Source organism: Ambystoma mexicanum, chromosome 2p (genome assembly GCF_040938575.1).
Source record: "Ambystoma mexicanum isolate Mex_15411 chromosome 2p, UKY_AmexF1_1, whole genome shotgun sequence".
In the NCBI taxonomy this organism is placed as follows: Eukaryota; Metazoa; Chordata; class Amphibia; order Caudata; family Ambystomatidae; genus Ambystoma; species Ambystoma mexicanum.
Genome location: NC_090923.1, coordinates 938,365,448 through 938,393,254, shown reverse-complemented (window position 1 = coordinate 938,393,254; position 27,807 = coordinate 938,365,448). Strand labels below are relative to the sequence as shown.

General features: G+C 45.6%; 1 protein-coding gene across 1 annotated transcript in view; it reads left to right on the top strand.

The window, feature by feature from the left end:
- Positions 1-27,807, top strand: part of LOC138567819 (calpain-11-like) — a 245,382-nt gene that overhangs the window by 201,785 nt on the left and 15,790 nt on the right. The window contains exons 16-18 of the mRNA XM_069646315.1: positions 3,908-3,976; positions 9,379-9,457; positions 14,556-14,672. Coding sequence (XP_069502416.1) covers positions 3,908-3,976; positions 9,379-9,457; positions 14,556-14,672 — 265 coding nt within the window. The remainder of the gene's footprint in view (positions 1-3,907; positions 3,977-9,378; positions 9,458-14,555; positions 14,673-27,807) is intronic.

Sequence of the window (27,807 nt, the reverse complement as noted above, 5' to 3'; positions counted from 1 at the left end):
GTTAATGACACTCAGAATTATGTGTAGCAAACACAGTATCGCAGTCACTCAGCTCTGACCACACTTGAGGATAGTCAGTAACTAGTGCAGTACAGTAAGGGCAGGTGCTACGTGGAATGGCTTCCTGAAGCACACTTCACAAAGATCATTGACGAAAGCGAATCACCATAGGGCTCGGTAAGATACTAATGCTCAAGAAACGTCAACACTGTGGCCATAACAGTCCCCTCTTGAAATTGCTAAAATGAAGGCAACACCCATTAGTGCCCATTCCTCCTTCACTGAGATGGCAGAACAGCTGCTGGGTGCAACAGGAAGCCAAGGTTGCAGGGGAAAGGAACAGTGCAGCCAAAGCAGTAGTTGCAGAGCGATTGGAATCCGCCAAACCAGACTCTGCAGATCGGTGCTTCTGCTGCCCTGACACAATCGCCCCACAGAAAATGATGACAGTGGCGAAAAGTAATGACCGGCTGCCCCCATGGAATAGCAGCCCTGTGGGCGTCAATGGTGTTTCATTCTCTGTGAGAGAAATGCAGCTGCGCCATTCAGCTCGGGGTCTCCAGGCCTACAGGGCGCATTAATGATGACCCGAAGCAATGGCGGTGGGAGAGGAAGCTGCAAGGCTTGCATTAGTAACTTTTAGATCAGCGATTTATGTCTAAGCAGATGGAAGAGCAAAGATTATTGAAGAAATTACAACAATATTATTGCAGCTCAAACCTGTGCTCAACTCAAGAAAACGATTAAACTCGACACTTTAGAGCACATTGTGATCCCATCCGGTGACCCCATCGGGTCTGTGAAGGTCTATTTTGATGACAACTTTCAAATTGGCTTCCTAACAATCAAGACACTTGTTTTTCAATAGCTCTGTGTTTTCCCATTGTTCAAACATTTCCCTGTGTCAAGAAAGTATACCTATTGTACCATTACATCAAACTCTTACAGGATTTATAGAGTAGTTACTACTTTTTAGTAGGAGAAGCGACAGGAAAGAGACACACTGTATAGTACAGCAACTTAACTCCAATGATGAAGAGGACCTGGCTCTTCCTGGAAGGCCTTCCTTCTTCTGCTTCGATGTTCTTTTCCCTTTCAAGTTATGCACTTCATGTCCCTACCCCCGTGTATCCAGGAGCTACAGCTGTGGGTGTGGCGTGGTCCGACTAGTCTGGAACCTCTTGGACACCATTTTAGAGATCAGTTTCATTAAGCTATAGAGTCTTGGCAAATACCCTGCCCAGACCTTAAACCGCAGTAATGGTGGCACTTTGCCAACACAAGGAACACTGTCGGGTCAGCAGATGGTCTATCCTACACGTTATTTCCTTTTTGCAGAGATGGCGTGCTATCTAGGGGTCACCTTGAAACTGTGGGTTAACACCTGGCAGTGTGGCCATTTCTGCTAACTTGGGATGGATGCAACCCAAGCTTCCATTACCCTTGATGGCACGAATGTTGCCCAGAGCTGGTGCCTCTTATGCAAGGGAGAGGGAAGGGGGGGGCTCAAGGTGAGAAGTGACGTTTGCTGAGGGTGCTGGTAGGCAAACACTAAAAAGGAAAAGAAATGGGAGTGCAAAAAGCAGCACCAAGTGGCAGTGATGAAGGAGGGCACTCATCGCCTTAGATGGATATGGGGGATGTTTCTGCCTTCTCAGAGAAGGTATTGAAGGTCGTACAGACTGGCTCACCGCCTGCTGCTTGACGTTCACAAAAGAAATATGTATCTACGGTTCTAAACGATTACATCAACTATCTTTTGATAGTCTACAATTTGGTTGTGCACATTTGGTCTACTCACATTGTCATGTGGTGGTCTCCACTATGCTCTCCACCCCATGTGCCGCACTCCCTCACCTTCCTCCTCCCCCACTCCCACATACACATCTGTGTATGGATATCTGTGTATTTTTTAAATTGTATTTGGTTATTTTTTTTATTTTATTTGATTTATATTTCAGGTGAACCTGTAATTTTATCAAAGGAAGTCTTGAGAATTTGTATTTGGTTATCTTATAAACCTTTACAATTTAAACAATCAAAAAAAAAAAAAAGAACATAAAAAAATAAATATTTTCGAAACATAATTAATATCCAGAATCATTAAACTCTATTTTAATTTACCTCTGATTTTGGATTTAAATTACTAAAAATAAACGCACAATACATATCAACACATATTCAATGAGTACATACACACATATTCTAAAAAACAGATAAGCACATATGGAATAGGCTTTTACTTCATCTGTTTGAAGCCTGCACAAATGAGATATTCATTTCCTTAAGTTGTACATCAATCTGTGCATTTGTTCGAATTGATCAAATTGTAGACTATCATTTTACAAAATGTAGTCCTACGCATGTGCCACGAAGGAGTCTGTTCATCTCCGGCCAGTGAGGCTGTACCCTTAATGAGCACCGTCATCTATAATGGGACAGGCCATTGACAGGTGGTTGGACAATAGTGACTGCCTTTGTAAGTTGCCCTATGAGCACTTGGGAGCAAAGTAGGCAAAGGCATGAATTTCCTTTCAGTCTTTTCTGCAGATGCGGCATAGCATCGCTAGTATTGGCAGCTAGCTCAGGCCATAGAATCTTACTATATCAGACCTTGCAGTTGCATATAGTACATGGCAACATGCCCCATTCATTTCTGGAGATGCTTGCCCAGAAACATATTTTACTCCTGAGTTGCTAAGAAATGCAGGCCTAGGAATTGCCAGAATGGAAAGAGAAATCTTGGCCAATCATCTTCTGATAAATAATTGTGGTGCACTGAAAAGGCAAAGAGCTGCTTATATTGCACAAAGAAAGAATGCGTATAATGAATCATTTGGAAATAATGATATGATATATTTGGCGGGGAGGATCAAACCAACGGCTCCTGTGGCGGCTTACTTCCCAGTCAGGTGACCTACCCACTGCTCTATCAGTGCGCCGATAATGACATGTATCTGGGTGCATATGGGCCTGCTTGCAACCCATGATGCCTGTGCATATTGTGAACAGAGCAGGCATGTGCAGGCATGATGACGCCAATTCATTACATGTAGGTAACTTAGCAAAGCGATAGACGGCGCCGGAAACACATCTGCATCGGCTGGATGTCAGGGATGTTTTGGGCGCAAAATAGTGGTAATATGTGTCGATGAAAAGGCAGTTCCAGGCAAGAAGAAAAGAGTGATAAGTCCAAATGCATCTCAAGAGCAGCAGCATCTTGACAGTGTGTTGGGTGCCTCATTCTGCATGCCCCAGTGCCCCAAGCATGGGGGCAGTGCCCTCTGCGTTGCCTTAATTCTAGCTGTGATCCAGACCCTTATTCACCTGCTCGTAGCACCCACATATATCCTGGAATGACCTGGGGTCTGCTCTTTAGGTGCCTGCCATGGTCCTCTGATGCACAACTTTGGCTGTGATGGCGCCAGAGCAGGGGGGGGGGGCTCTGACGGTGTGAAATTCACATTGTACCCCACTGAAGGTGTACCCTTACGACTAAGCACAGACACCAATGGCCACTTTGTTAGTTTATTTTTCTGTTCCTGGCTGTTTTTTTTCTTCTTCTCCACTTGATCTCAGCTGTCTTTATTTGGTTGCAACTCATAATGATTCCTAGTGTGATGAGCCCTGGCTTGCACACGGTGCTGCATTGTAATATGTGAACTATCGTATTGTGCACATTGCTGACAAAACTACATGCCCATTTCACAGGCCTGCCACATGCCGATGTAACCTTTTGCAGTCAGAGGCAGCCAATTGTTACTTTTCCTTTTTTCTACTTCTGTGTCAGAACCAATTACTTCAAGAAACCTCCATCTCTTAGAGCACATTTTTACTTTCTATCTGAACCGACATTTACTGAGGAGCTCCGACTAGAAATGGATTCCCTCCTTAAATTTCCCTTCAGACCCAGAGCCCGGGAAAATTGACTCTCGAGGAGACCGAACCAATCGTGAAATGGATTCAAGCCATGGAGGTAGGAACCTGCGTAGTGCACAACAGCAGTCCTTCCTAGCGCAATAGTAGCCTGTTACTGTTCTCAAATGTACGGTCTTCCAGCAGCAATCCTGCACACTCACACCTCAGCAGTCTTGCTTCCTCTGTCTCAAGCAGTGCCACGCCATTTTGTCTTAAGCAATCCTGCTTCCTCTGTTCCTGGCACTCCTGCCCTCTGGGTGGGCCCTGTATCCGCCGCTGTCTCTAGTAGTCCTGTTACCTGCAGTGCCGCTCTCTGTCTCCAACAGCCCAGCCCCTTCGATCTTCTGCAGATCTCCCCCCCTCTGCCTGTGATAGTGTTGCCCACTCTCTCTCTTGCAGTCCTGCCCCTTCTGTATCCAACAGTCCTGCTCCCTGTGTATCCATTATTCATAGTCTCCCTGGCCAATCCTGCTCCATCTCTCTCCAGTAGCCCCGCCCCCCTTTCTCCTGCATTTCTTCACCCCTCTGCCTCCAACAGTCTTACACACTTTGTCAACTACAGTCCAGCCCTTTCAGTATCCAACAGTCCTACTACCTGAGTAACCATTAGTCACAGTCTCTCTGGCCCTTCCATTCCTGCTCCATCTCTCTCCAGCAGCCCAGGCCTCTATCTCCTGCACATTCTCCCCCGTGTGCCTCCAATATTCTTGCCCGCTCTGATGCCTGCAGTCCTGCCTCGTCAATCTGCAACAGTTCTGCTCCCTGTCGTATCATTAGTTCAGTAGTCTATCCCTGCTGCATCTGTCTCCAGCTGCCCCCCCCCTCCACTATCCCTACCACATTGGCTTTCTTTTTATGCTACACTTTTTTCACACTCCCTTGTCCTCCATGCTTCCTTCCTCTATTGCATCAATGCTATTCACTTCCCCCAACTTGTGATATCATGTTCAGTTCTCATCATTGCTCTCATGAGCTCGTCGTCCTACATCTCCTGAGCCTCCCATTTTTCTCGCCCAAGGCACCTCCCTGTCTATCGCCACTTTCTGTCTCTATTGCAGGGCTCTGCAACCATTTGCTTGCCAAATGTTTTGGACTACAACTCCCAGCCTGCATAGTCAAAGTGAGGAATCATGGGACTCATAGTCCAAACATCTGGAGAGCCACAGTTTGCACACCCCTCTTCTTTGGGGTACATTTCCTGTTCGTACACATCTATCTCTGATTTCCATTGCAGGCCACCTGTCCATCCCAGCCTTCATCTACTCAAACACTGAGGTTATTTGTCTTTCTTTAATGTAACTTCCACCCTTAACAAGTCTGTCCTGGTCACAGAAGCAACGTTAAGGAAAGGTTTTCACTGCATCTTGATGCCACCTTCCCTACTACTGACGTTTCATTATCTAAGAGAACATGAGATTAATACTCTGCAGTGTGATTACACTTTACAGTAGGGCTCATGTTCTGCCTGCCTGCTTTGGAGGTGGGTGTTTCCAATGAGGGTCGGGCAGTGTGGATTCTGGGGGGCATGGGTGTCCTAGTGAAGGGTTTGTTACATAGATGGTGTCTCCAGGGAAGTTTTGGGAAAGGGTCTCCACCTCAGTTTGTTTGGAATTGAGAAGTGTGCCCGCTGTAGCAAGTCAGCTTTGGAAAGAGCAGAGGAGCATTAGTCACTGAGGTCCAGGCCAGGCACCTGAAAGTTAAAAGGCAGGCACTCGTAGCCCTACACTCTATATACCAAAGACGCCACTCACCAACAATGAGGCAGAATAACCACTACCTACCTATGAAGGCATGTGAACACAAACCTACATTGATTTACAACAGCCAACAGTAATGAAAGGGAGATGCAGTACATCAAGGTTCCTACCCTAAATAAAAAAAACTTGAGGAGTGTTCCAACAATTCCCGAAGTCCACAGAGGATTCCCTTCACATGCCCGGGCTCTAATCAGTGCCGGATTAAACCCTGCGCAGGCCCACAGGCGGTCAAAATGTCGGGGCCTCCCTTGCAAAATTACGTTTCAAATTTGGGATATTTTTGGGTAAAATGATTGGCAAATTGTGCCTTTTAGTATGTATTGTACGGGCTTGTTACGTGCTGCCACCGCTATAGCACTTTGATACAGTACATGTAAATTGACAAAAGTGGAAGTTTCATCAAATGTATTTTGCATCCAGGTACTTTGTATCACTGCCTCGATGTGCTGAACTCCATTTCAGTGGCAAGACCATATTTTAAGACTCGCCCATTGAACGCTTCCCATTCTGTGGCTCTTTTCATAACGGACCTTTCTATATTGGAGCTGCTCCGTTTGGAGAAGATTGCAATATGTTTATTATGCTGCTCTTTTTTTATTTACGCGTACAATTTGCACATTTCTAATTACAATCATTATTGACATTTTACACTGAATGTGCATACCAAAGATTTGCAAATAATCTCCATATTAGAAAATGTTTGCACACTGCAGCATAAAATCTTGAAAATGGTGATTTGAATAAAGCAAAATCTCGGAAGGTCAGTTGACACGTTGAATTATTTAAAATACCCTTGTCATGAAGACAACTGTGCACAGCACTATGAACAAAGGCACACATTACACCACCATTCTGCAATCCCACCCACCACCTAACAACTGACTGAGGTCAGGCGTATTCGATGATTGCATTGCATTCATTTTGTAGTAGGAGCTTAGTCGGGGCCGGGCCGCTTACCAGATGAGGGTCGTCTGTCTGAGTACTGGCAGTGCAGTAAATCCACCCAGTCAAGCCACACAAGGGAGTCGCTTTCTCCGCTTTCACCACGGCTCCTCCACAACTGGCCCATGAGTCGGAATCCTACTGTAGGATGTAGGATTACCAGCGCCTCAATTCCTCAGGGTTGTTTGTGCGCTTTACAGATGAAATAAATAAATAAATAATAGCTGAGCCTGGTGGTGGCAAAGGCTGATGCCGCCAGCGCCGCCTGGACCTCTGGTGACTTGACTACTCCTGCTGGTGCTCCTGCTTGCCTGTACGCACCAGCCAGGGTATGTCTTAGACTCACTGAGTCTGCCCTTGGGCACTGGCTGGCACGCGCAGACACGCAAGTAAAAGAAAAGAAACAGAAAAAAACTGAAAATTCAAGTCAGACTCTGCAGGAGGGCCCACGCATGGACGCGGTGGGAAGCAGACCGATATGATTTTGAAAAAGAAAAATGCTAACATGGCGTAGGCTGCCGGACCGCTGTGTACAGCCCTGGGGAACAAATACAAAATCCAAATTACGCACTGGCCAGCACCGGGTCCCTAAAAGTAGTGGGCCCATAAACTGGTGCCTACTTGGCCTAATGGGTAATACGGCACTTGTTCTAGTCCCGGTTCGAGAAAACATTCCAATCAATTAAAAAATGCCACGATGTCTTCAGTATTCCTGCACACGTCAAGGCATATTATTCATGCAATCTAAGCTACCTGTTCATCCCTGGAGGAGACTGCAGCAACATAATCAGAGCTTCACTTTCTCATTGACAATAGCAAAGGATGAATAGCAGTAACCATGTGTTCCTATAGGGCCAAAAACTCCTATCCCTCAGGCATGAGATTCGAGTCTGATAGAGGTGAAGCCTGCACATTTTTCATTATTAATGCACGAAACCCACCAGTACTAAAACTCTGCAGGTCGCTGTTTTTAGTTACCCCGAGTCATGGGCTCTACAGTGGAAAAAATAGAGTGCTATCTGTCCACTTGAGGAAGAGAGGTGATATCGCTCACCAACACAACCCAGTAGTTTGGTGCAGGCTGAGGGACTCAAATGACGTGAGAGGAGAGAGGGCTCAAATCCCCTCAGAAGAATTCAGAGTTCTGCCAACAGCTCCCTCGATCCACACACAAACCCAGTATTGATAGTCAATCAGCAGGAAGGTAGAGGATCAAGCACACACTTTTTTAGAGGCATTTTATAGAGAGTTGACTTTGATCTCTGATGCTCTGTTTTGGCCAGACTATTTTTCCGAGGGGGCAGTTTTTCCCTATGATACAGTGGAAATCCAGCACTCCACCCGAGGTTCTGTTCAGCTTCCCCTTCTATTGAAGTGGGGCTAGGGTACTGTGGTGATCTATACTTTCCTAGATGTCATTTTGACTCTCTTGTGGATAGTGATAATGACCCATAATTGTCCGATCTAATTGGAGGATCAAACAGACCCTGGTGAAGGACAGAAATGTCGGAAATGCATTGGCTCTATCACGCACCTGCTCATAACATGTGAATGAGTAACTGATTAAGAATATGATTATCAGTGAATAAATGAAGATGATGTTTCAAGACTTGAATGATCGATTATTGAACATAAAGAAGAATTACAGACCACTTACGTGGATATTTGGTGTACAGCCCACACCGCTGGCTTCATAGCTAAGGTCCTTTTGTATTGTTGATCTATACTAAGCAGCCATGCCAGGGCAGAGGCAGGTGCTGGTCTGCTTCCCTTACCCCATGGCATGAGTGGGGATTGAAGGTGACATCTAATACGCCTCCCACCTGTAAGAGTATGGTGGATGGGGGGGCAAGATCCAGAACCCACTGGCCTCGCCATGCACCGCCATGCCTTGGCCTGCCAGGGACGGGAGTGCAATTTACCATCACAGAGCCTTTCCAGGGGGGCAAGGCCGTTTGGCATCCTCCTCAGAAGCAGCCACTTAGCTGTCCCCTGCTAATTTCCCATGGCTTCCATCCTACTATGAAGGAGCTGCAAGGGGAGCAGCAGATTATATGCGCGCCCATAAACCTCAGGGTCACCAGGTGTGCAGTACAAATATATTAAAGTAAAGTAAATTATGGAGCTGCAGCACGCTCCCCACCCCAGGCTGTTCGCTTGCAGAAGGATGGGCTATCGATTCTATCAGTGTAAGAGCCACAGCACTTCAAAGAGGAGGGGGAGACACTTTTGTATGTTCAGAAGTGGCAGATGAGTCCCTCATTCAGAGTATGGGGGTGTTTGAAGCTGCCTCAAGTCCTCCACCTATCCGGAAATACGGGGCAGTTACTTCTCTGGCTCCACCCCACTCCCCAACCCCCATCAAGATTCCTGCTCTGCTGCTCGCATCCTCCTTCTACCCACCTCACAATGTTTTCAGATGGTCCACTTCATCTTCTCATTGAATCTTTATCTCACCTTTTTCCTGAGTCTCATTGTCTCCTATTCATTAATTAATCTCCCCGTCTATCGCACCGTTCTCCTTTGCCGATGAATTGTCTTCCGTCCCACCTCTCATTGTGTCCCGCCCCCTCTAGCTCAGTATTCCCTGTCATGTTTATTGTTCGTGTTCCTATGCAGGTCTTTCTCCTCCTTGGAATCTACCCCTCTATGTATCTGAACCCTCCTATCAGCGATGTCTCCACTTTTGAGAACTCCATTCCCTTTGCTTCTTCTCACTGCTCTGATTTCCTCTAATGCTTAGTTATTTATCTTTCTGCAGGACATTTATAAGGCATATTCCAAAGATGCAGAGGACCCTCTGAGCTCTTTTGAACTTCCACTTGCCCTGGAAGAAGCAGGTACTTGCTAGGATTCAAGCTACCAATGGGAATGCAAGTACTGTTATGCTACGTCATGAATATTTGTAAAGTGCTGAGAGTCCCAAACATATGCTTATTTGCGCTGGGTCAGAGTAGTTGAGCAGAGTTGAAGGGTTGAACTAAATAGAGGAGGCAAATAGCCAAGTCTTCAAGAACTGGCAAAAGAGAAAATGACTGGTAGAATGAAGTGAGAGAGGAAGGGAACACCACAGACAGGCAGCCAGGGCTGAGACGATTTTGCTGCCCTTGCGAACCAATGCAACATCGGTGCCTATTCATGGCCAGTTCATCAACCGAGTGGTGGAATGAGTGCAAGCTAGGTACAGTAACATTAAAACAGTAAGGACAAATATATGCTAGAGTGATTTGATAAGTCATTTATAAGACACCTGTACACTAGTGTTTCTAGACGCGAGTGCTTCTTGGCAAATTGCTAGCCTGGATGCATGAGACTAATGCTATTGATCATCGGCAGGCTGGCTTCCAGCCTGGACAAAGCATAGCGGCTCAGAGCCTTGGATGTAGACTACTGTGCAAGAATACCACATTGCGTAATGTCAATGTATATTCTTGTTTTGCGGACTTGAAGTGTGTCTTTGGTGGTGTCCCTGGAAGTAGGTTATGGGAAAGCTGGTGGACCCGGGTACTCCACTTCCAATAGTGAAAGCCATTGCTCCACTGTATATTAATAATAGAGCAGTTGTCTGTTGGACCCTGGCGGGGGACCTGGCATCCACACTCTAGATAACGTACCTGCAGCTGCCCCAGGCCTAGGCACTGATAAGGTATGGTTGTTACTGTTTGCGCATAATGATCTGCTCGTTTCTTTTACACCGGTTGGTCTTCGCAAACTGTGTAAACTACTTAACACGTTCTGTCCAGCGAGTGGTTTAGAAATTAACCTGACCAAAACTAAAACTATGGTTTTTACTCTCTATGGAGAAAAATAAACTAGGATATCAATCCCAATTGGGGATACTCTGCTTGATAAATTGGGATTGTGAATCAGTAGTAACTGCTCTTGGGCTATGCAGATTGAGGGTGCAGAACCTACACTGAAAAAGACTTCTAGTGTAGTATGTAAGTTCACGAGAGAACGAACCTACATTGAAAAAAACTGCTAGTCTAGTATGTAAGTTCACAAGAGAACGCGGATATGGAGCTTTAGACAATGCAGAGGAATTGGCAATTCAGCCCATATTGTTTTGGGTAAGGATTTGGCAAACACTAATAAGATATCGTGAAGCTATATTGGATGTGCTGGCTCAGGATGGAGGACTATCGCTGTCATGGTTTAAAAATATTAGGAGTACACTGCGTAGCCTAGGCCAGATAAACGTATGGGATTTTCCATCCACTAATAATAACAACAAAATCTCTCATTAAAACCCTATGTAAAGAAATAGTCAATACATTGATTGTCGAAAGCGTGAGTGAGCTTTCTCGCGAATATTGGGCAATAAAATTCCAGCCTGTTTTTTAGCCATATCGGCACATTATACAGCTGCAGTTAGCAAGGTCATTTATATGTGAGGCTCAGGTTTGGGACCATGCAACTAGGCTGTCTAATGGCACAGGTGGGCTAATAAAGTGTGAGAGTGGGTATGGCCAGACATGGTCCCTTGCTCGCTGTGCCATAGGGAACCAAGCTGCATCTCACTGAGGAGGCCCAACAAGGCCGAAACATGTCTGGGGTTGGTTGTATTTCCATGCAGAGGGGACCTGGCCTTGCAGTTTCGGCTGGGCTGCTACCATTGGTGGCTGTACCTGACTAATTTGCATATGGCTGCACCCCTTTTGCAATGGCGCAGACGGGCTGAAAAACGGTGGTTTGAACGGTTGCCCAGGGCAGTGCCAGTGGTTGAGATTGATTCACAACCTTCCGACCAACATTTTCTGGGTTTCAGGATGGAGGACCATCACTGCCATGGTTTAAAAACATTAGGAGCAACTGTGTAGCCTAGGCTGGATAAACTTATGGAATTTTCCATCCACTAATATTAGTACTACAAGATCTCTCTTTAAAACCCTAGGTGAAGAAATAGTAAATACTTGTGCTCTTGTTGATTGTCAATGGAGTAAGTGAGCTTTCTCGCGAATATTGGGCAATAAAAACCAAGACCATGTTTTAGCCATAGCTGGACACTACACTGCGGCAGTTAGCAAGGTAATTTATATGTGATGCTCAGGTTTGGGACCATGCAACTGGGCTCTCTAAAGAAAGTTTGGGATCCTGCAGTTGATGGCTGCTGTCCGATCTGTGAGGGTGCCACTGAATCATGGTTCAATTTCCGATCTGAGGTCTCTTTATTTGACTCCACTACTAAAAATGTACGCTATCAGATACATCAGGGATGCCATGTGGCGGCGTAAAGCTTCTATTGATCCGAAGATTGCATACTCTGCCTCAAACTATGTACACAGGGAAGGGTTACGCAGAAGGACAAGGGTTAGTGTCCTTGTTTTATGGTCACACAGTGCCGTCTTTTGCCTTATTTTTATATATTCTGTTTTGAATTATATTAATTGATCTTTGTAATAGTAGGTATGAATTGGTTAGTATATGAACTCTATTTAAATTATTAATATACACTATTTCAAAAAAGGTAGCAGGCACTCCTCTCCAGAAAGAACATGGCATGATAACCTGTTCTGAGATGAGAGTTTGCAGCACACGCTTTTTGCTCACTGTACCTTTCACAGATGGGAAATATTCATTTGCATATCAGTCTTTGTCCCGCCCACATAGGCAGTCCAGCACCGAAATGCTATGGCAATTCCTCTCTGAACAAGAGTACCAAAAGCAACCCCATACACGTGTTTCAGCCTTGTTGGGCCTCATCAGTGAGGTGAAGCTTTGTCTCTCTGAGCACAGTGAGCAGGGAGTCCACGTCTGGTTGCCCCTAGGTAACTCAGGGTGACCAACCCCAAGTTCCTTTCAAATATTTCAAAACAGGTAGTATATGAACTCTATTTAAATTATTAATACACACTATGAATGTATTTGATCATTGCTTTTCCGACTGAAGTCGAAGTAAAGTTATATATGAGGACGATTAAAACAATGATGGATGATGAAAAAAGCCATAAACTTAAATGTATACAGTTCTTGATGGGTAAGCAATGTAGTGAATGAAGAAAAGGGATGATGGGGTAGCAGGGATTGCCACTATCAGCAAGCCTAGGCTGCCTTCTCAATATGTTGCAGCTGCTTAAGACTCTAGTGAGGAAGTCCAAAATATACTGCTTGGCGGCAGTCCAACCTGGACTGAATGGTGGCAGTATTTGAAGACAACCAAGAAAGGGGATATCTATTTTAACACATAAAGTGGGAACACACAAGAGGGGGAAACTGTCTTGATGAGGGGACGATAAATGACCAATATTGAGGGAGAACTCAAGAGGAGTCATGAGCATGGCCATAAGTGATACACAGATGGTAAAAGCAGAGAAAGGAAGATAGGAGCCAGAGTGGCAGTGAGGGTGCAGCCTTCCACCTCAAAGGATTCACGGCTGTCGGTACAGGCCCTGAAGAATCCCTTAACCAATTGTCGGCAATACGAAGATCAGTATTATAGAGAACTGCCTAGATATCCAGTGATGTCTTCAGAGAACATTAATCAGAAGAGCGAAGACAGTTGTACCTAAGACTGGATTAGGGAGGGCTCCCAGAAGGAATCCGTTGGAGCCGGGGGAAGGATACAGATGAACAATAAGAGAATTTCTAGAGGAGGGATGTTTAATAGGGTGGCTAGGGAAGGCTATTCCAGTTTTGAACGCTGAGAATGGAGGCATGTGGAAAAGAGATATCTAGCTGGAGGTTCTTGCCGTGAGGCACAGCACGATAAGTAGAGCGGTGTCCATGGACTGGTACACTATGTTTGGACGTAGCACGGACAGGCACAGTCTTTTGACACGCTTGCTACAGTCGTCAGCTGTGCGAATACACCGTGCATTTGCTCATAAGGATTGAACACAGACAGGCACAGGTGATCTGCATCTGGTATGCAATAGACACACCCGCTGCAGTCGCCTGCGATATGAATGCCCAGTGCATTTTCTCACAAAGATTGATGCCACAGTCGTGCTTGCATCTGACATGCCATTGTCACACCCACCATGGACATATGTTTGGCGGATGCCCTGTGCATTTGCTGCACGAGGGATGTAGGAGGCCAGCAGTGCAGATCTTCCCAATGAGGGCCAAAAATGGGGCATTACACATCAGCCGCCATTTTAGAATGAAATAATCTGAGCAAGATCGAATAAGAATATCAAAAGAAAATATTACTACAGACTCTGTGAAGTGGCCAGCAGAAATCCACCCAGTGGAAGTAGTCCCTGAACGCGGACATCCATGTTCATTCATCAGGGCTGAAGGAAGTCAGCAGGGCAGATCGAGCCAATCAGGTCCAATCAGGTCCAAGTAGGGGGTACTACTCGGTGGTGTCCAAAAGTGATACAAATATCAAAAAATGAATAGAAAAGAGTATGGATCCCATGCATACTCTGTGTACCCCAGCAGGGTCTACAAAGAAACCAAAGACAAATAATTAAACAAAGCCAGCGTTAGGCATCTCCATGCCAAAGGACCCATTACAAGGAAAGAAAAGCAAACTAAATCATTATAAAAGCAAGGTTCCAGCATGAGTGAAAACCAACCATAAATTAAGATTATCAAAAGAAAATCGCTGCTAGACTGAGACGTGGCCAGCAGAAATCCACCCGGTGCCGGTAGCCCCTGAGCGCAGATACGCCTTCCTTCATGAAAGAAGTCCGGGCAGATCAACCTAATCCGGGCCAAAGAGGGATTACTCTGCAGTGCTGGCTACCTTAGAATGTCAAACAAGGGGTAACGATCCTGGGGAAAGAGGGCAGAGCCTAGGCACCCTCCCTGTACCCCAGAGGGGACTGCAAGGAACACAGATAGACTTGAAATAAAACAGGACTGGAACAAGGCAACCCTGCACGCTAGGCCCCAGTACATGGAAAGAAAAGTAAGCAAACTTGATATAAACGTGAGATAATAACGTAATCACGTACGTGGGCATGCTCTGACGTGTATATATCTTTTTAGGGTTCGAGCTGAGCAACCATGTGTCCCAGCAGCTCTGGCTACGCTACAGGACCAGTGACAACACTCTGACTTTCAGCGAATTTGCCAATTGTGTGTCGAAGCTGCGGAAGCTCTTTGGTATGTGAACATATGCAATGATGTACTTTTTATTTGGATGTATTGAATGAAACACAGACGAAGCATTACGGCACAGCAGATTCTACTCCTCGCTGTTCTGCCAGTGCATTCTGATCATTAAATTCACAACACTGAGCAGGCACATCATAAGGCTAACTGCTCCATTCCTGATAAGTAACTAGTAGAGCTTCTTAAAACCCTAGCAATGGGACACATCTTATTTCTGAACGTACCCCCCCCACCCAAACCTAACCTGCAACACCCTCAACTTTGCAAGAACAAAGAGTTAGCGCATCGATTCAGATGCAAAATTGGTCAACTTGGCTTATGCAGATTTTGCGACTTCATGAAATGGGTGAAATTTTGCAAACTGTTTGGGAAAAGTGCAGCTAAATTATGTTTTGCACTCTTAGAAATCTGAAAAATAAAGTACTGTAGTCATACAATTTACTGAGAAAACACCTGCAACATTTAAGGGTTGTATTGATTCACAATAAATAAATACAATAAATAAACACATTAAAAAAACAAAAAATAAACTTTTTAAAAAAACTTTCAATACATGCACAAAAGTACTATTTTGTTTAGCAAAATGTATAGGAGTATGATACTTTGAGGATCCTTAATTAGGCAAAATGTCCTACTTTCAATAATCTGAAAACTCGAAGTATCATTTTCCTATAAAATGTGTTAAAAAATTGCCAACCTTATATAAAATAGTAGTATTTGAATTAGTATGTTTATGTTTATGCATTTCTTACAGCTAATTGCATTTGACTATGGGACTTTACTTTTGTGGATTTTTAATGATGCAGCACCTATATATATATATATATATGCATATATATATATATATATATATATATCTCATGATCAAGTATGATGCTCATTTAAAATCAGTTGGAAAGGAAATTGCAAAATCATTTTTGATATATATATGAAGATGTTAAACTTGCATCCTCGATATAACAACCATTTAAAAAAGATTGTAGTAGGACCCTTCAAAAAAACTTTCCTGTTTTATCTGATAAGTGTTTAATGCACACCCCCTACTGAAAGACAATATTCTGGATCATACTGTCCTGAAAAACGGGGGGCAGCAGAAGTGTCAGTGTCACGCTAGATATGTACTGGGAAAGGGAGTAGAGCACTGGAATATATAGATCACTGTACTGATCGTGATGAATAAAATGGGTCCTGCTGCCGGTCAGAGCCTCATTAGAGACGGTGCTCTTCCGTCTCCGTGAGTTTAGAAGTGAGTTTTGCTAAGAAGCCCCGTACACCCGGGCACTTTAATACTGATACTGAGGGTTGTGATGTGACATGAATTGTCAGGTAATAACTGAGGAGTCTTGCCACTTGTTTCACAGATATGTCAGTGATTTATTTCACACTTAAAGCCAACACATGTTTCGACCCAACATGGGTATTTTTCAAGGCATGTGTATTGTATGGGAAAATGCTGTTGCGGATGGAGATCATAGTTATGGGAAAAGGGATTTGCATTTTCCACATTTATTCAAATGAAAAGAAAACATTAGCCATTGGATACCTGTAAAGGGACACTCCCAAAGCTTGGCTCTGGGAGGTCACCAAGTCAAGCTCCAATGTTACCCTATAACAAGCTGCTGCTCCTCTTATTGCGACTGATTTGAGCAGCATCTGTGTAGTCATATAAACCACTTCAAAGGGAAATACATTTCTTGTTACTATTCTCCATTATTTTAGTTTATACTGCCATTAAACTGCAACACATCATGATTGACAGCTTGACAGTCAATCAAGTGACCTGTATTCGTTTTTTTAACATCCTCCTTTCTTTACTATTAAATACAGACAGGATTCAGAGGGATTTCTGGCTGATGTATTTGTAATCAAAAATCAATAAAAACAAAAAATCAGGTAGCCTTCAATATTTTACAATATTAAAGATTCTTTAAATTTCAGTTTCACTTATACATAAACACTACTAATAAATCACAAAGTATGTAATCCACCATTTCATGAAACTTTCAACAGTATACACAGGGACTCACATCGACACCGTCGTTTCAGAGGGTTGGACTGCATTTACGTCACTAGTAACAAGTTTCAAATAGAATGAGGAAGAAAAGATTACAGTACTGATAGTCCATACTCACCTTTCCTCCACAAACCATTGGGAAGGGGCTGGAGCCCGTTGCACAGCTAATGTCCTTCAACTTGAAATGTAGCTACAGAGCCAACATATAATAATAATAATAATAATAATTTAGCTCTTTATAGCACTATGAACCCTCAGGCATCTGAGCGTTGCTTATTATTACCCACGGTGCATGGTGCTCATTTATCGACCTCGGAAGGATGAAAGGCTGAGTTTTCGTGGTGCTCATTTATCAAACTTAGAAGGACGAAAGGCTGAGTTTGGTGCTGGTGGGATTCGAACCTGCGTCGGCAAGCTCTTCACAGATGTCAAAGCGGGCGCTCTACTTGCTGTGCTAGCTGACCGGCAAAATGTGTATGGTGTGGCCTCCAAGAATGCTGGCTATGCCTTCCAGCAATGTCTATCAGCTCGTTTTCAGTTGGGATAACTGATATCTTATATGGGGAGGTGGAGGAGAAGGTCTGAAGGCAAGGGGACAATGGATTGGAAGTACAGTAGTCACTTAGGAATAGTACTTTTATCATATGTTTGCATCCTGCCCCTTTACTCCATACTTATGGGAGAATAACAAGCATGACTCCCTCCTGGTGAAGGAAATACTACGGCCAAACTGGTCCTCGAGGACCACCTGACCCAACCTAGCATCTGAACTCGCGCTATATCCATGCAGTCGTATTTCTTATCACTTCCCAGGGAACGTGTCTGTGAAAGTTTGCAGGAGTAGCATTTGCCAAAATCGTGTTCAGCCTGAAGCCCCCTCAGTGGGACCCTCTCCTGGGACTTCTAGGTTTCAGAGATGCAGAATACCATCAGGTGTGCATTCTAAATCTATTCAGGCCTCTTTAGGAGTTTGTCGCTAAATTTACTCACAGTTACCGCATGCAGGAAGCATGAAGTAGCCGGAATGGACTGCATGATTCAGAATCATGCGGCATTGGCAGTTATACCCCATTTTTTTGGAGACCCATTGTACTCCATTTTTGGAAATGCAATAATGCTGCATGCAGTAAGGCTTTTGTTTGTTTGGAGGAAGTTCCCTCTACAGAAAAGCAGGACGTGCTGAAATGCTCATATTATAAAATTCATTATTGAGCGGGGTGGTAAAACATGTGGTATTCAGAAATACTGTATGTTTTACCGTTACTGTAAAAATTGTAATGAGGCCCCTAGTCTGTCCAAGTAAAATGTAATGGCAGGGCAAATATCCAAGGTGTGAAGAGTCCGCTCAACGTCTGGCTGTAGCGATGGAAAGAACATGGGGGAAAAACACCTCCTGGTTAATATGAAAAGGACTACCCGCACTATTTTCCCTGCTTCTCCTTTTCCTTGGGTCTTACCACCTCCTCCTGCACCCTTTACTTTAGCACCTTGTGTTCACTGTCAGCCTTTCCTAGTGGTGTTACTACGTGCTCCTTTCCTGAACCACCTTCACTCACTGATTTTACCACACATTTCTATTCTGTGCCATCTTCCCCCTTGATGTTATTACCTCTTTCTCTTCTATATCACCGTCCTTCCTTGATTTCACCACCTCCTTCTGTGCCCTTCATCTTACCGACCTCAATCCTCAATTTCTATTCTGCTACCAGCACTCCACCGCTGCCTCCTCTCCAATCTCCACTGTCTTCCCCAGTCACTTCCCACAAACACCCTCCAGTCTCCATCCACTCAAAACCGGAGTCTCCTCCTCCTCCAACCCACATCAACTGACTGGAGTCTCTGGGAGTTATGCTACTTGTTCCCCTCCCTCTGGGTGGTACGCCTGATGAGTATCTGCACCTGTGGTCTGTAATTGGGACGGGGCTGGCATTGGTTGCTGCTTCAGAGTGCACCTAAGTCTGCATTGGGCTTATGAGGCTGGACCAAGCCTATCACTGGCCTGTCCACCATATTGGAAATCATTCTCTCGACCCTGACTCGCTCTCATGCTGCGTGAGCTGAACACAAGTCCTCTGCCCCTCTAGCATTTGGATTTAATGCTGTGGAACCCTTGCTAAACTGTTTCAGCTCTTCTTTTCTGTAGATAATGTGCTTGTGGGGGAGCTGCAACCTTGTATCCTTGGTTAGGAACCGCCCCCATATCCCCCCCCCGCTCGGAGACAATACTTTGGAAACATAATTACCTGCATGTTAGAATCTGTGGCCAGAAAGCTGTGAATGTGCACTTCCAGATTCAATGTGCGCCTCATCAATGCTTTGGAAAAGCGTGCCTGATATTGCGAGTTAACTTGTAACAATATCTAAACCCATGCTATGAACGCCAGGCGAATTAAACTGATTCTGATTAAGGGTCAATGTGCATCTTCCAGGTGAGGCCTTTGGGTCTGCCTAGAAAGGGGTTAGGCTCTTAAAGTAGGGCACGGTCTGTGTGACTATGATCCTTGAACTCTGTATGACTCTCAAATGATACTGGATGGTTTGGACATCTGTGCTGCTGTGGGAGGGTTAATTTGGTTATCACTGTTGTGTGGGGTTAGCTTGTGATTGTCAGGGAAGGTGACAAGGAGATCCTCTTCATACCTTCCCAGGGACCTTCATTCACTGACTTGGAAGGCACCTGGCCCCTGAGTCACCCCTTGCAGCGGGCATAACCTCTGGTGGAGACCTGGTGCATGGCCCAAAGAGTGTTGAGTACACCCGTGCTAGACCTTGAGGTACCCTCAGTGTCACCAGCAGTGTGAGCTTGGTCATCCCCACTGTGGGAGGACCATTAGAGTCCCTTCTAGAGGTGGGTCTTCTAGGAAGGATTTGCCGTGCCAGTAAATGGAACTGCTTATCGTTATTCCCCTTGAAATGTTAAACCGCGGCTAGTGATCCAGTGAGAACACACTGAAGAGCTCTTCCCACCTCTGAAGTCAAGGCCACATAAAGAAATCTGCTGTTGTTTAGAGTTTGATCTACTCAGCGGGTGAAAAGGGGCTGGTGGGTGCTACTAGGAGACGGTGACAGCATGAGTGGAGGCCATGCACAGCGCTTATGTAGAATGGGTCTGCACCTACATTTAAAGATGGAAACAATTGGGGCTCATTACGGGTCCGGGCCCGGCGGTAACCATGCTGCTGCTTCCGGCGGGTTGCTGCCGTACCGTAAATATTTACTGGCTCCTGACTTCCCAGTGCAACCCAGGGATTACAACCCCAGTGGCTGGAAAGTCAGGGTCCGGCAAATTGTAAGTCCAGATTCCCATAGAGTCCCATGGGACTCCATGGGAGTGCGGACCACGAAAGCACTGGTACCATTACTAACGGTGCCAGTGCTTCGTGAACGGTCTGCCTACCGTGGCCGCTGTGCCCGGAAGGGTCACACCTGTCAGGCATGGCGGCTCCGGCAGGCTGCCGGTCCAGAAACAACAGTGCCGGTCAGCTTTACAGCACCGTTGTTTCTGGGCCGGCAGGGTCAGAATGAGGCTCATTATCTGGACAAAGGGGTCTAGTCCCGTCCGCCTGGCAGACGAGCATCAAGGGGTTGGGCCGTAGGAGTGCAGGAAGTTACTTTACCCCAGTGGTATTCAAACTGTGGGGCCCGACCCCCGAGGGGTCCGCGGGTGCATCCCTGGGGGGCCCTGAGAGCTCAGCTTGAAATAAATGTTAAAAAAAAAAGGTTTTTTTTTTTTTTTTAGATTGGAAGAAATGGGCAGGGGTGTCTCACATGGTCGGGCTGAAGCATGAAACTGTCTCAGGCAACAATGAAAAAGTGGCCCACAGTTGTAAATTGATATTCATTCCTTTAGTCACACACTGGGCCTCATTACAACCGTACCGCCATAGTAAGAGTTGTGCTCTCGGGTGCCTGAAAGCCCGCCAGGTCTGACCTGGCAGGCCGTGTGGCACCCGCGAGCACAGCACGTTGGATGCACCGGCACCGTTATTAACGGTGCCGGTGCATCTGAGCTCCCCATTCCCTTTGAGCCCTATGGGGCTCAAATGGGGATCTACCGGTACCGGCACCCTCGAAAGGGTAATTATCAGGTCCGCCTAACTCGGCATGACCCGGTAATTGCCATTCGCGGGTGCCGGACCCGGTTTTACTGACACAGCTACCGCCAGGGTTGTAATGAGGCCCACTGTTTCAATAGTGCCCAAGGGGGTGCTTTGTGTTAAAATGTAAGTCAATTGTGATTATTCAGCAACAGTGGTCAAAATTACTAACTGCATAATTAAGTAACTCATCAAACTGGTCCACATTGGCCAAAATAGTGGCCCATTTTGGCTGGCCCACACTAGCATTTTACATTTTTGGTACAGGCATTGCCCTATAGGCCAGTCCGAGACTGGCAGCTCATCCATAATCGCGAGGGGGCGCCCACCCAGTGGCCCCTCACCCATTATGGAGGAGCTAAGGAGCCAGCCCAGTGAAACAGTGAGCACTCCCTCAGCTGCTTTTTCCAGCTGATGGAGTGCTCCTGGGCTGGCTGAACTGTCAAAGGGAAACAGCGTTTCCCTTTGACAGTTCAGCTTAGTTCCCCAGCCGCACATGCTCACCGAGCCATGCAAGTGCTAATGCGTTTTGCTTCGCCAGCATTGCATAGCTCATTGGAAATGATGGCTGGGGCACTGCATGTCTGTATGTCCAAGGGAGGGGCTCCTGCACCTCCTCGCACATACGGACAGAGCAGCCTGGAGCAGGGCGTTTCAGCACCCACCCGCAGGTCAATGCAGAAGGTACGTTTATGTTCATTCTTTTTATTTAAACATGTGTATGGATGCGTGTATGCTTATGTTATGAGTGAGTGTATGGTGATGGCTGCTCGTGTGAATGATAGAGTGATTGCTGTATGAATGTGCAGTGCCTTGCATACACACATAATCATGTTGATTGTTTTAGGCCCAGCGGGACCCAGGGGACAGGGATGGTATCTTTTTACTGGACATCTATCATAGATGTCCAGTAAAAAATGTCATGCCTGCCCCCTGGGCCCCCCAGCACCAATTGCAAACTGTTTGGCTATTTACCCATTTTTTTGTTAAAAGTATGCTCTACAATGCAACATTTTAACCCATTATTTAAAAAAAATTCACAGGGGGACCCCCTCCCCCGAACCTAAATTTATTGGTTCGGACTCCCTCACTATGCTTGGTCGCTATGGCATTTTTGGGGGAAATAGTTATGTCCCTTCACTTAAAAAAATCACCAGCCGCCACTGGCCCTCAGACTGTGTTGGGAACGGGATGGGGGGAACCCAGGGACTATGGTGGGAGCACAATGGGTGGGAACCATGGGATAGTGGTGGGAGCAGAGTGGGGAGAGCCCAGGGTGTGTGATGGGGTGGGAAGAGACCAGGGACTGGGTAGGAGTGGGATGAGGGAGCCCAGCGACTGTGATGGGAGCAGGTGACGGCGTGCAATATCTACTCTCCATTTGGCATTTCGGGGGGGGTCCCGACCTGCCCAAATTTTGCTCAGGGGGGCCCCGTACAAAAAGGTTTGAAGACCACTGCTTTAACCCAATGGCAGGGCTTATCCGTGTTAGCTTCACCAAAATGGCAACAACCATTTTAAAATGTCAGACGTTACTAGGTGGGACATCTCCCTGAATGACTGACAACATTTCAAATATTTACATGCCTTCATTGCTAAAGACAGAAATCATCATTTGATGTACCCATCCTATAGCGAATAAATGGAAATCATGTTTTCACATGATCTTTTTATTTTCTCCGAATTCTACAGAAAAAGCACACAAAAAGTAATTCCATTTTGTGTTCTTGTTATTTCGGAAATAAAATCAGCCAACTTTAAAATAAATGTAAAACAAACATATATATTTTTCATAACTGAAAACAACAATCGATGGTAGATTTCATCCAAAGATATTTAAGGATGTTCACAGATTTACTTTGAAATAAAAGTATCCCCTCTATTTTTGATATTCCTCTTATATTGCTGGTACAAGTCCACCAAAATAACTTTTTGGGAAGAATGTGTCAGCATAATAGGTAAAAGTTCACTGATGCAGTTTTAGACAACATAGGGGAACACTCCTACATGGGGGTTTTCACCTATTCTGTGGTAACAATAGCCTCTAAAGTATTTTTTCAGGAATATTTTTTCACAATGTTGTATTATTATGAAATAAAAGGTTAGAAGCTTTGCCCAATTGCACCATAGAAATGTACATTTTGCTCACAGCTAATTTTAACACTATGGTTATTCAGCAGGCACTATGAAACTCCACAAATGTGCTAATGTATCTCAAACCGGGTTTACAGCTCTCAGATTTGCCCGCTGGCTCCTCAGTACATGATCGTCATATGCCACTCACAGTTTCTCAAAAACCAAAAAGCTGCACACCCTGGTTTTGAAAATGTCTGCTGTAGCACCTACAACAAAAATACGTCAGCAGCAGAGGTAACTCGCCATAGGCCTGCACCTCCCCTCCTCTGTATTCCTATGTCTCCATTGTAATATAAGTAACCCACGGGGGTCTCAAACTGTTTTTCCCAGCTGTAGGAAAGGGGGACCCCAAGCATGCCATTTGGGACCGCTCTGACCCCATTGTTTTGTCAATATGGTGTATTGCCTCCATTGAAGTATGGAAGTATAGACTACCTGACACCTTTTTTCATGAAATATGTCTGACTGTCTGAACAGGACTGTACACTCGTTTTCGTAACAAGAAGATACTTTTCCCTGCTACGTCTCCACGAATCAAATTATTTCTCCAGCCCAACACATTTCAATGGAAATGAACTTCTTTACATCATGACACTGAGGCTATTGCAAAGATCACTTTGTTATCAGCCATCAGCTTTTCTCAGCATGTTGACGCTTCCACACACAAAGATGGTAACATACTGGATTGGGTACTTACCCACAACTTGTGTATTTCTACCCCAGACTGTAATGCTTGCTCTTGGTCAGACCACCATCTACTATATTTTGACGTACTTCTTCCCAATGCGCCGCATCAGGCCAGAAACCCAGAAATCACGGAACTTAAAGAAATCCACTCCTGAGGCATTTGCTAATCTTGTGACGCTGCTGATTATGAATGTACCCCGATCAGCTGATGTAGAGTTTTTGGATAAGCAATTTCAGGAAATCTCACCTAAACCAATGAATATCCTTGCCCCCGAAAGAACAAGGAAAAAAGAGTGAGGTTAAAATTAAAAAGTGGTTTTACAGCAACATTATTTTGCACGGGAAAGCCAAAAGGTCCTCAGAGCAGGCTTGGTGTAGGAACCCATGTCATGAAACCAGGAAAATATATAAACTCCATTGAAGATGGAGGTCCGAGTGTGGCCCTCGTGACACCTACCCGACTTGCAGCCGAAGACAGAGAAATGATAGATGCCCATCGTTCTTAGACCCTTCATCACCATCGTCGATGTACGCAGATGTGAGAAACATTGCTCCCTCAGACAGCCATTCAAGCCTTACCCGACTGAAGATGTGGACGAGATAGGATTTTCATCAATCAAACAGCTCGACTGATTCTAACTCAAGAAGTCAATGGCATCATCACAGACCTCACGACATAGGGGCCCGTAGACATGAAGCAGGTAGGCATGCACGCACAAAGTTACATGAACATCCATTAGTTTATTGCAGATAGACACAAAACAAATGATATGATATGATATGATATGATATGATAAGGCATTTGTAACGCGCCTATACACAAGTGTTTCAAGGCGCGACGAGGCAGGTGGGGGAACAAGGGGAGACAGACAACGATCTTACTAGGCCAGGTGTCATTCTGATCGCGCAAGTGCAAGGGTAGAGGGGAAGGGAAAAGTGCATGGGGGAAAGGGAGAGGGGAAAGTGCAGTACAGGGTTATTAGCATACAGCATACAGGATAAATAACAAGGGCCAGCTTGTGGCAAGTGCGAGGTAAGTGCAGACAAGTGCTGGGAAGGGGGGCTGTATGGATACAGACACAGTCCCGTAGTGCAGGGGTTGCCGTGGAGGCAGTGCAGGGGAGATTGGCTGGGCCGAGAACGGTGAATGGCCCAGTTGCAGATTCAGTGCAGTTTCAGTAGTATTAGCAGGGGAGAGGGGGAGAGAAAGCGGAGGCAAAGAGGAAGGTTTTGAGGTGCTTCCGGAACCGGAGGTGGTTCTCCTCAAGTGGTGCCCTCGGACACAGCGTGCTTGGCCAGCTCGCCTGGCAGCAGGAGTCGCACTCCGGTCTGGATCTCCCTGGAGGTGAGGGTCCTGCGCTTGTTGTATTGAGCCAGGTGGGAGGCTTCCGCAGCGATGCGCTCGAAGATGTCATTGACAAACGAGTTCATGATGCCCATGGCCTTGGAAGAGATGCCGGTGTCAGGGTGCACCTGCTTCATCACCTTGTAGATGTAAATGGCATAGCTTTCCTTCCTGCTCCTCTTGCGCTTCTTCCCGTCCTTCTTGGGCGGCTTGGAGAGCGCTTTCTTGGAGCCCTTCTTGGGCGCTGGGGCGGACTTGGCTGGCTCAGGCATGGTCTCCGGCTGACGTCCACGCTGTGAGGAGAGGGAGAAATGCTTATGATTCATGCAGATAGATGACAGACACATATACAAACCTGTTGTCAATGCAGAAACAGCAAGATGCCAAGAATACATATACTCAGCTTGCACATGGTTAAATGCGACTAGCATGGAAAGCCATAAGAACAAAGAAGGAAGTTATAAGAGCAGTAGAGTAAATGAGGAAGAGGAGACAGACTTCGAATAGATGGAAGGACTGGCAGCCTGATTCAGCTAAAGGCAGGCAGACCGAGCGTGCAGCTCAGACACAGTGCACACTCTAGCCAAGGACGATCAGCGATGGAAGGTTTCCAAGTTCACCAAGGCAACCAGACATCTGCAAGAAATATAGTTTATAATCCTTATAATTACAAGAAGGAGAGCTTCATTTTGTGGTCTCTGCAGTGGTGACCTGGAAGAGCAGGACAAGGCCTAGTCACTCAAGGTAGATGGAGGGAAACTGTTCCCATCGAACCAGAGGTGAAAAGATACAATTGCTGTGCAAGGATAATAACTGAATGTACTCTCTCGGGCTTAGGTGATCAAAGATTACAGTATGGTGGAACACACAGCACCTCTGTGTTCATTCCCATAGCCTTGTAAAGGTCCAACCAGACTGGTAGCTGTCCAAAATCCCAAGGCTGGGAAGAAATGTTCTATCCAATTCTCATTTACCTTTCACGTTAAGACCTATTATGTTGCAGTGACCAATAGCTTCTTTACTTTCCTGCAACTTTGTATTTGTTGTATGTAGAGTTGGTCCTAGGAGGAGCCATGAAATATGGCGATCCAATAATCAAACTAACCCCTATACATCATATATGTAGTTTGCCTAAACTGACCAATCCGCAGTCCTGATAGGTTTTGGGGGACGTAACCTGTTTTTGTGATGTCACCCAAGGTTAAAACAGCATGACACATGTTTGGAGCATGAGAGCTCTGGAAACAATATGCTGTTCTAGTGTGATCTGTGTCCTTTTTATTGGATAATAAAGACAGTAAAATGTGCCCGATGGTTGAGTCTTCCGTTCTTGCAGTGGGGATTTTGGTGGGGCTCAAGGATCCTCTTGCTGGTAATAGAGGTAACTGCTAGAGAGCCCCTGATGTTCCTTTACAGCGGCAGTAGTCTATAAGAAAGCAATGCTTCAAACAGAAAGAGAGAATTATGATGAGAGAATTTCGGGAGCAAAATCCGTGCCCAGGGAACTATTTTCCAGCAAACAGCAAGGCAATGAATGCCAGAAGAGTGATAAGTGGTGTGAAACCATACAGGCGGAATTCATTTAAAAAGTTGAAACGCATCAAGAGAATATTAAGAGTCACCAGTTAGAATTGCATGATGCTATGCGTTAGGTTGAGGAAAAGGATTTGTGTACTAATCTCATTTGGCCCCCAAAATGTAATCTTCATGAGGTTTCCGAGGAGGATGTTCTCAAGATTGTCTGCAGTCTCAAACCTACATCATGCAAAGGTGATGCCTGCCCTGCCAGTGTCATTCGGGGGGCGATAGATAGCCTTTTACTATTCATTGCTTGCATAGCCAATTCCTCCTTTTCTACAACAAATATACCCATGGGTATGAAGAAGTTATGGGGCACACCCCAACTTAAAAAAATCCACGCTGGACCCAGAGGTGACCAGGCACTACCGCCCCATCACTAATGTCCGCTTCTTATTGAAAATCTTGGACAAAACCTTCTACCAGCAACTTATGAGTCATATCGAAAATAATTGTCTGCTGGCCAGCGCCAATCTGGCTTCAGGAAGTGTCACAGAACTGAGACTGCCTTCATCGATCTTAAGGCCAATCTCACTGGAATTATAGAAGGAGGTCATACTGCCATGCTCATACTGCTTGGCTTGTCAGCGGCCTTTGATCTAGTTGACCATTCACTACCGGTAATGCCCCGAGCCATGGTAACGAGTTAACAAAGGCCCTGGGGCATTACCGGATGCGTTAATGCCCCCGGCAAGGGGCTTATTGCTATTAGTACCCCGACCCATTGGAGAAAAGGGTACTAATAGCTTCTTTCGCCATTGGCAAAACACTCTGGCCACTGAAAAAAGAAAAAGATTTGGCACTGTGGAACGGAAATTAAAATCCGTTCTCCATTTCCATGGCGGCCATTGAAAAAGTAAAATAAAAGTATAAACATGAGATGGCCACCATGGTGGCCATCTTCTCCCTTTCCATGGCAGACATAAAAAAAGGGAAAAACGTAAACAAAGAAAATGGCCACCTTGGTAAGGAGAGAAGGGACTACATGTAGTCCCTTCTCTCCTTTCCGTGGGGGCGTGTCACAGATCGGGAGTGGACGTGCTGGGAACAGTGTTCCTGGGGTGTCTGCTCCTGAAAGGTGGGCTGGGAGGGGAAGGAAGGGACAACTGTGGAAACGGGGGGGTGGGGCAGGGTGGTAGATGGATGGAGACGGGAGGGGGCACTTACCTTTTCCCTGGTGGGGAAGATGGCAGCCTTCAGCCCTTAGGAAGCTCAGGGCGGTGGGATTACTGTCTGGTTTGGCTGGGAGGCTGCCACGCCCCCTAGCTG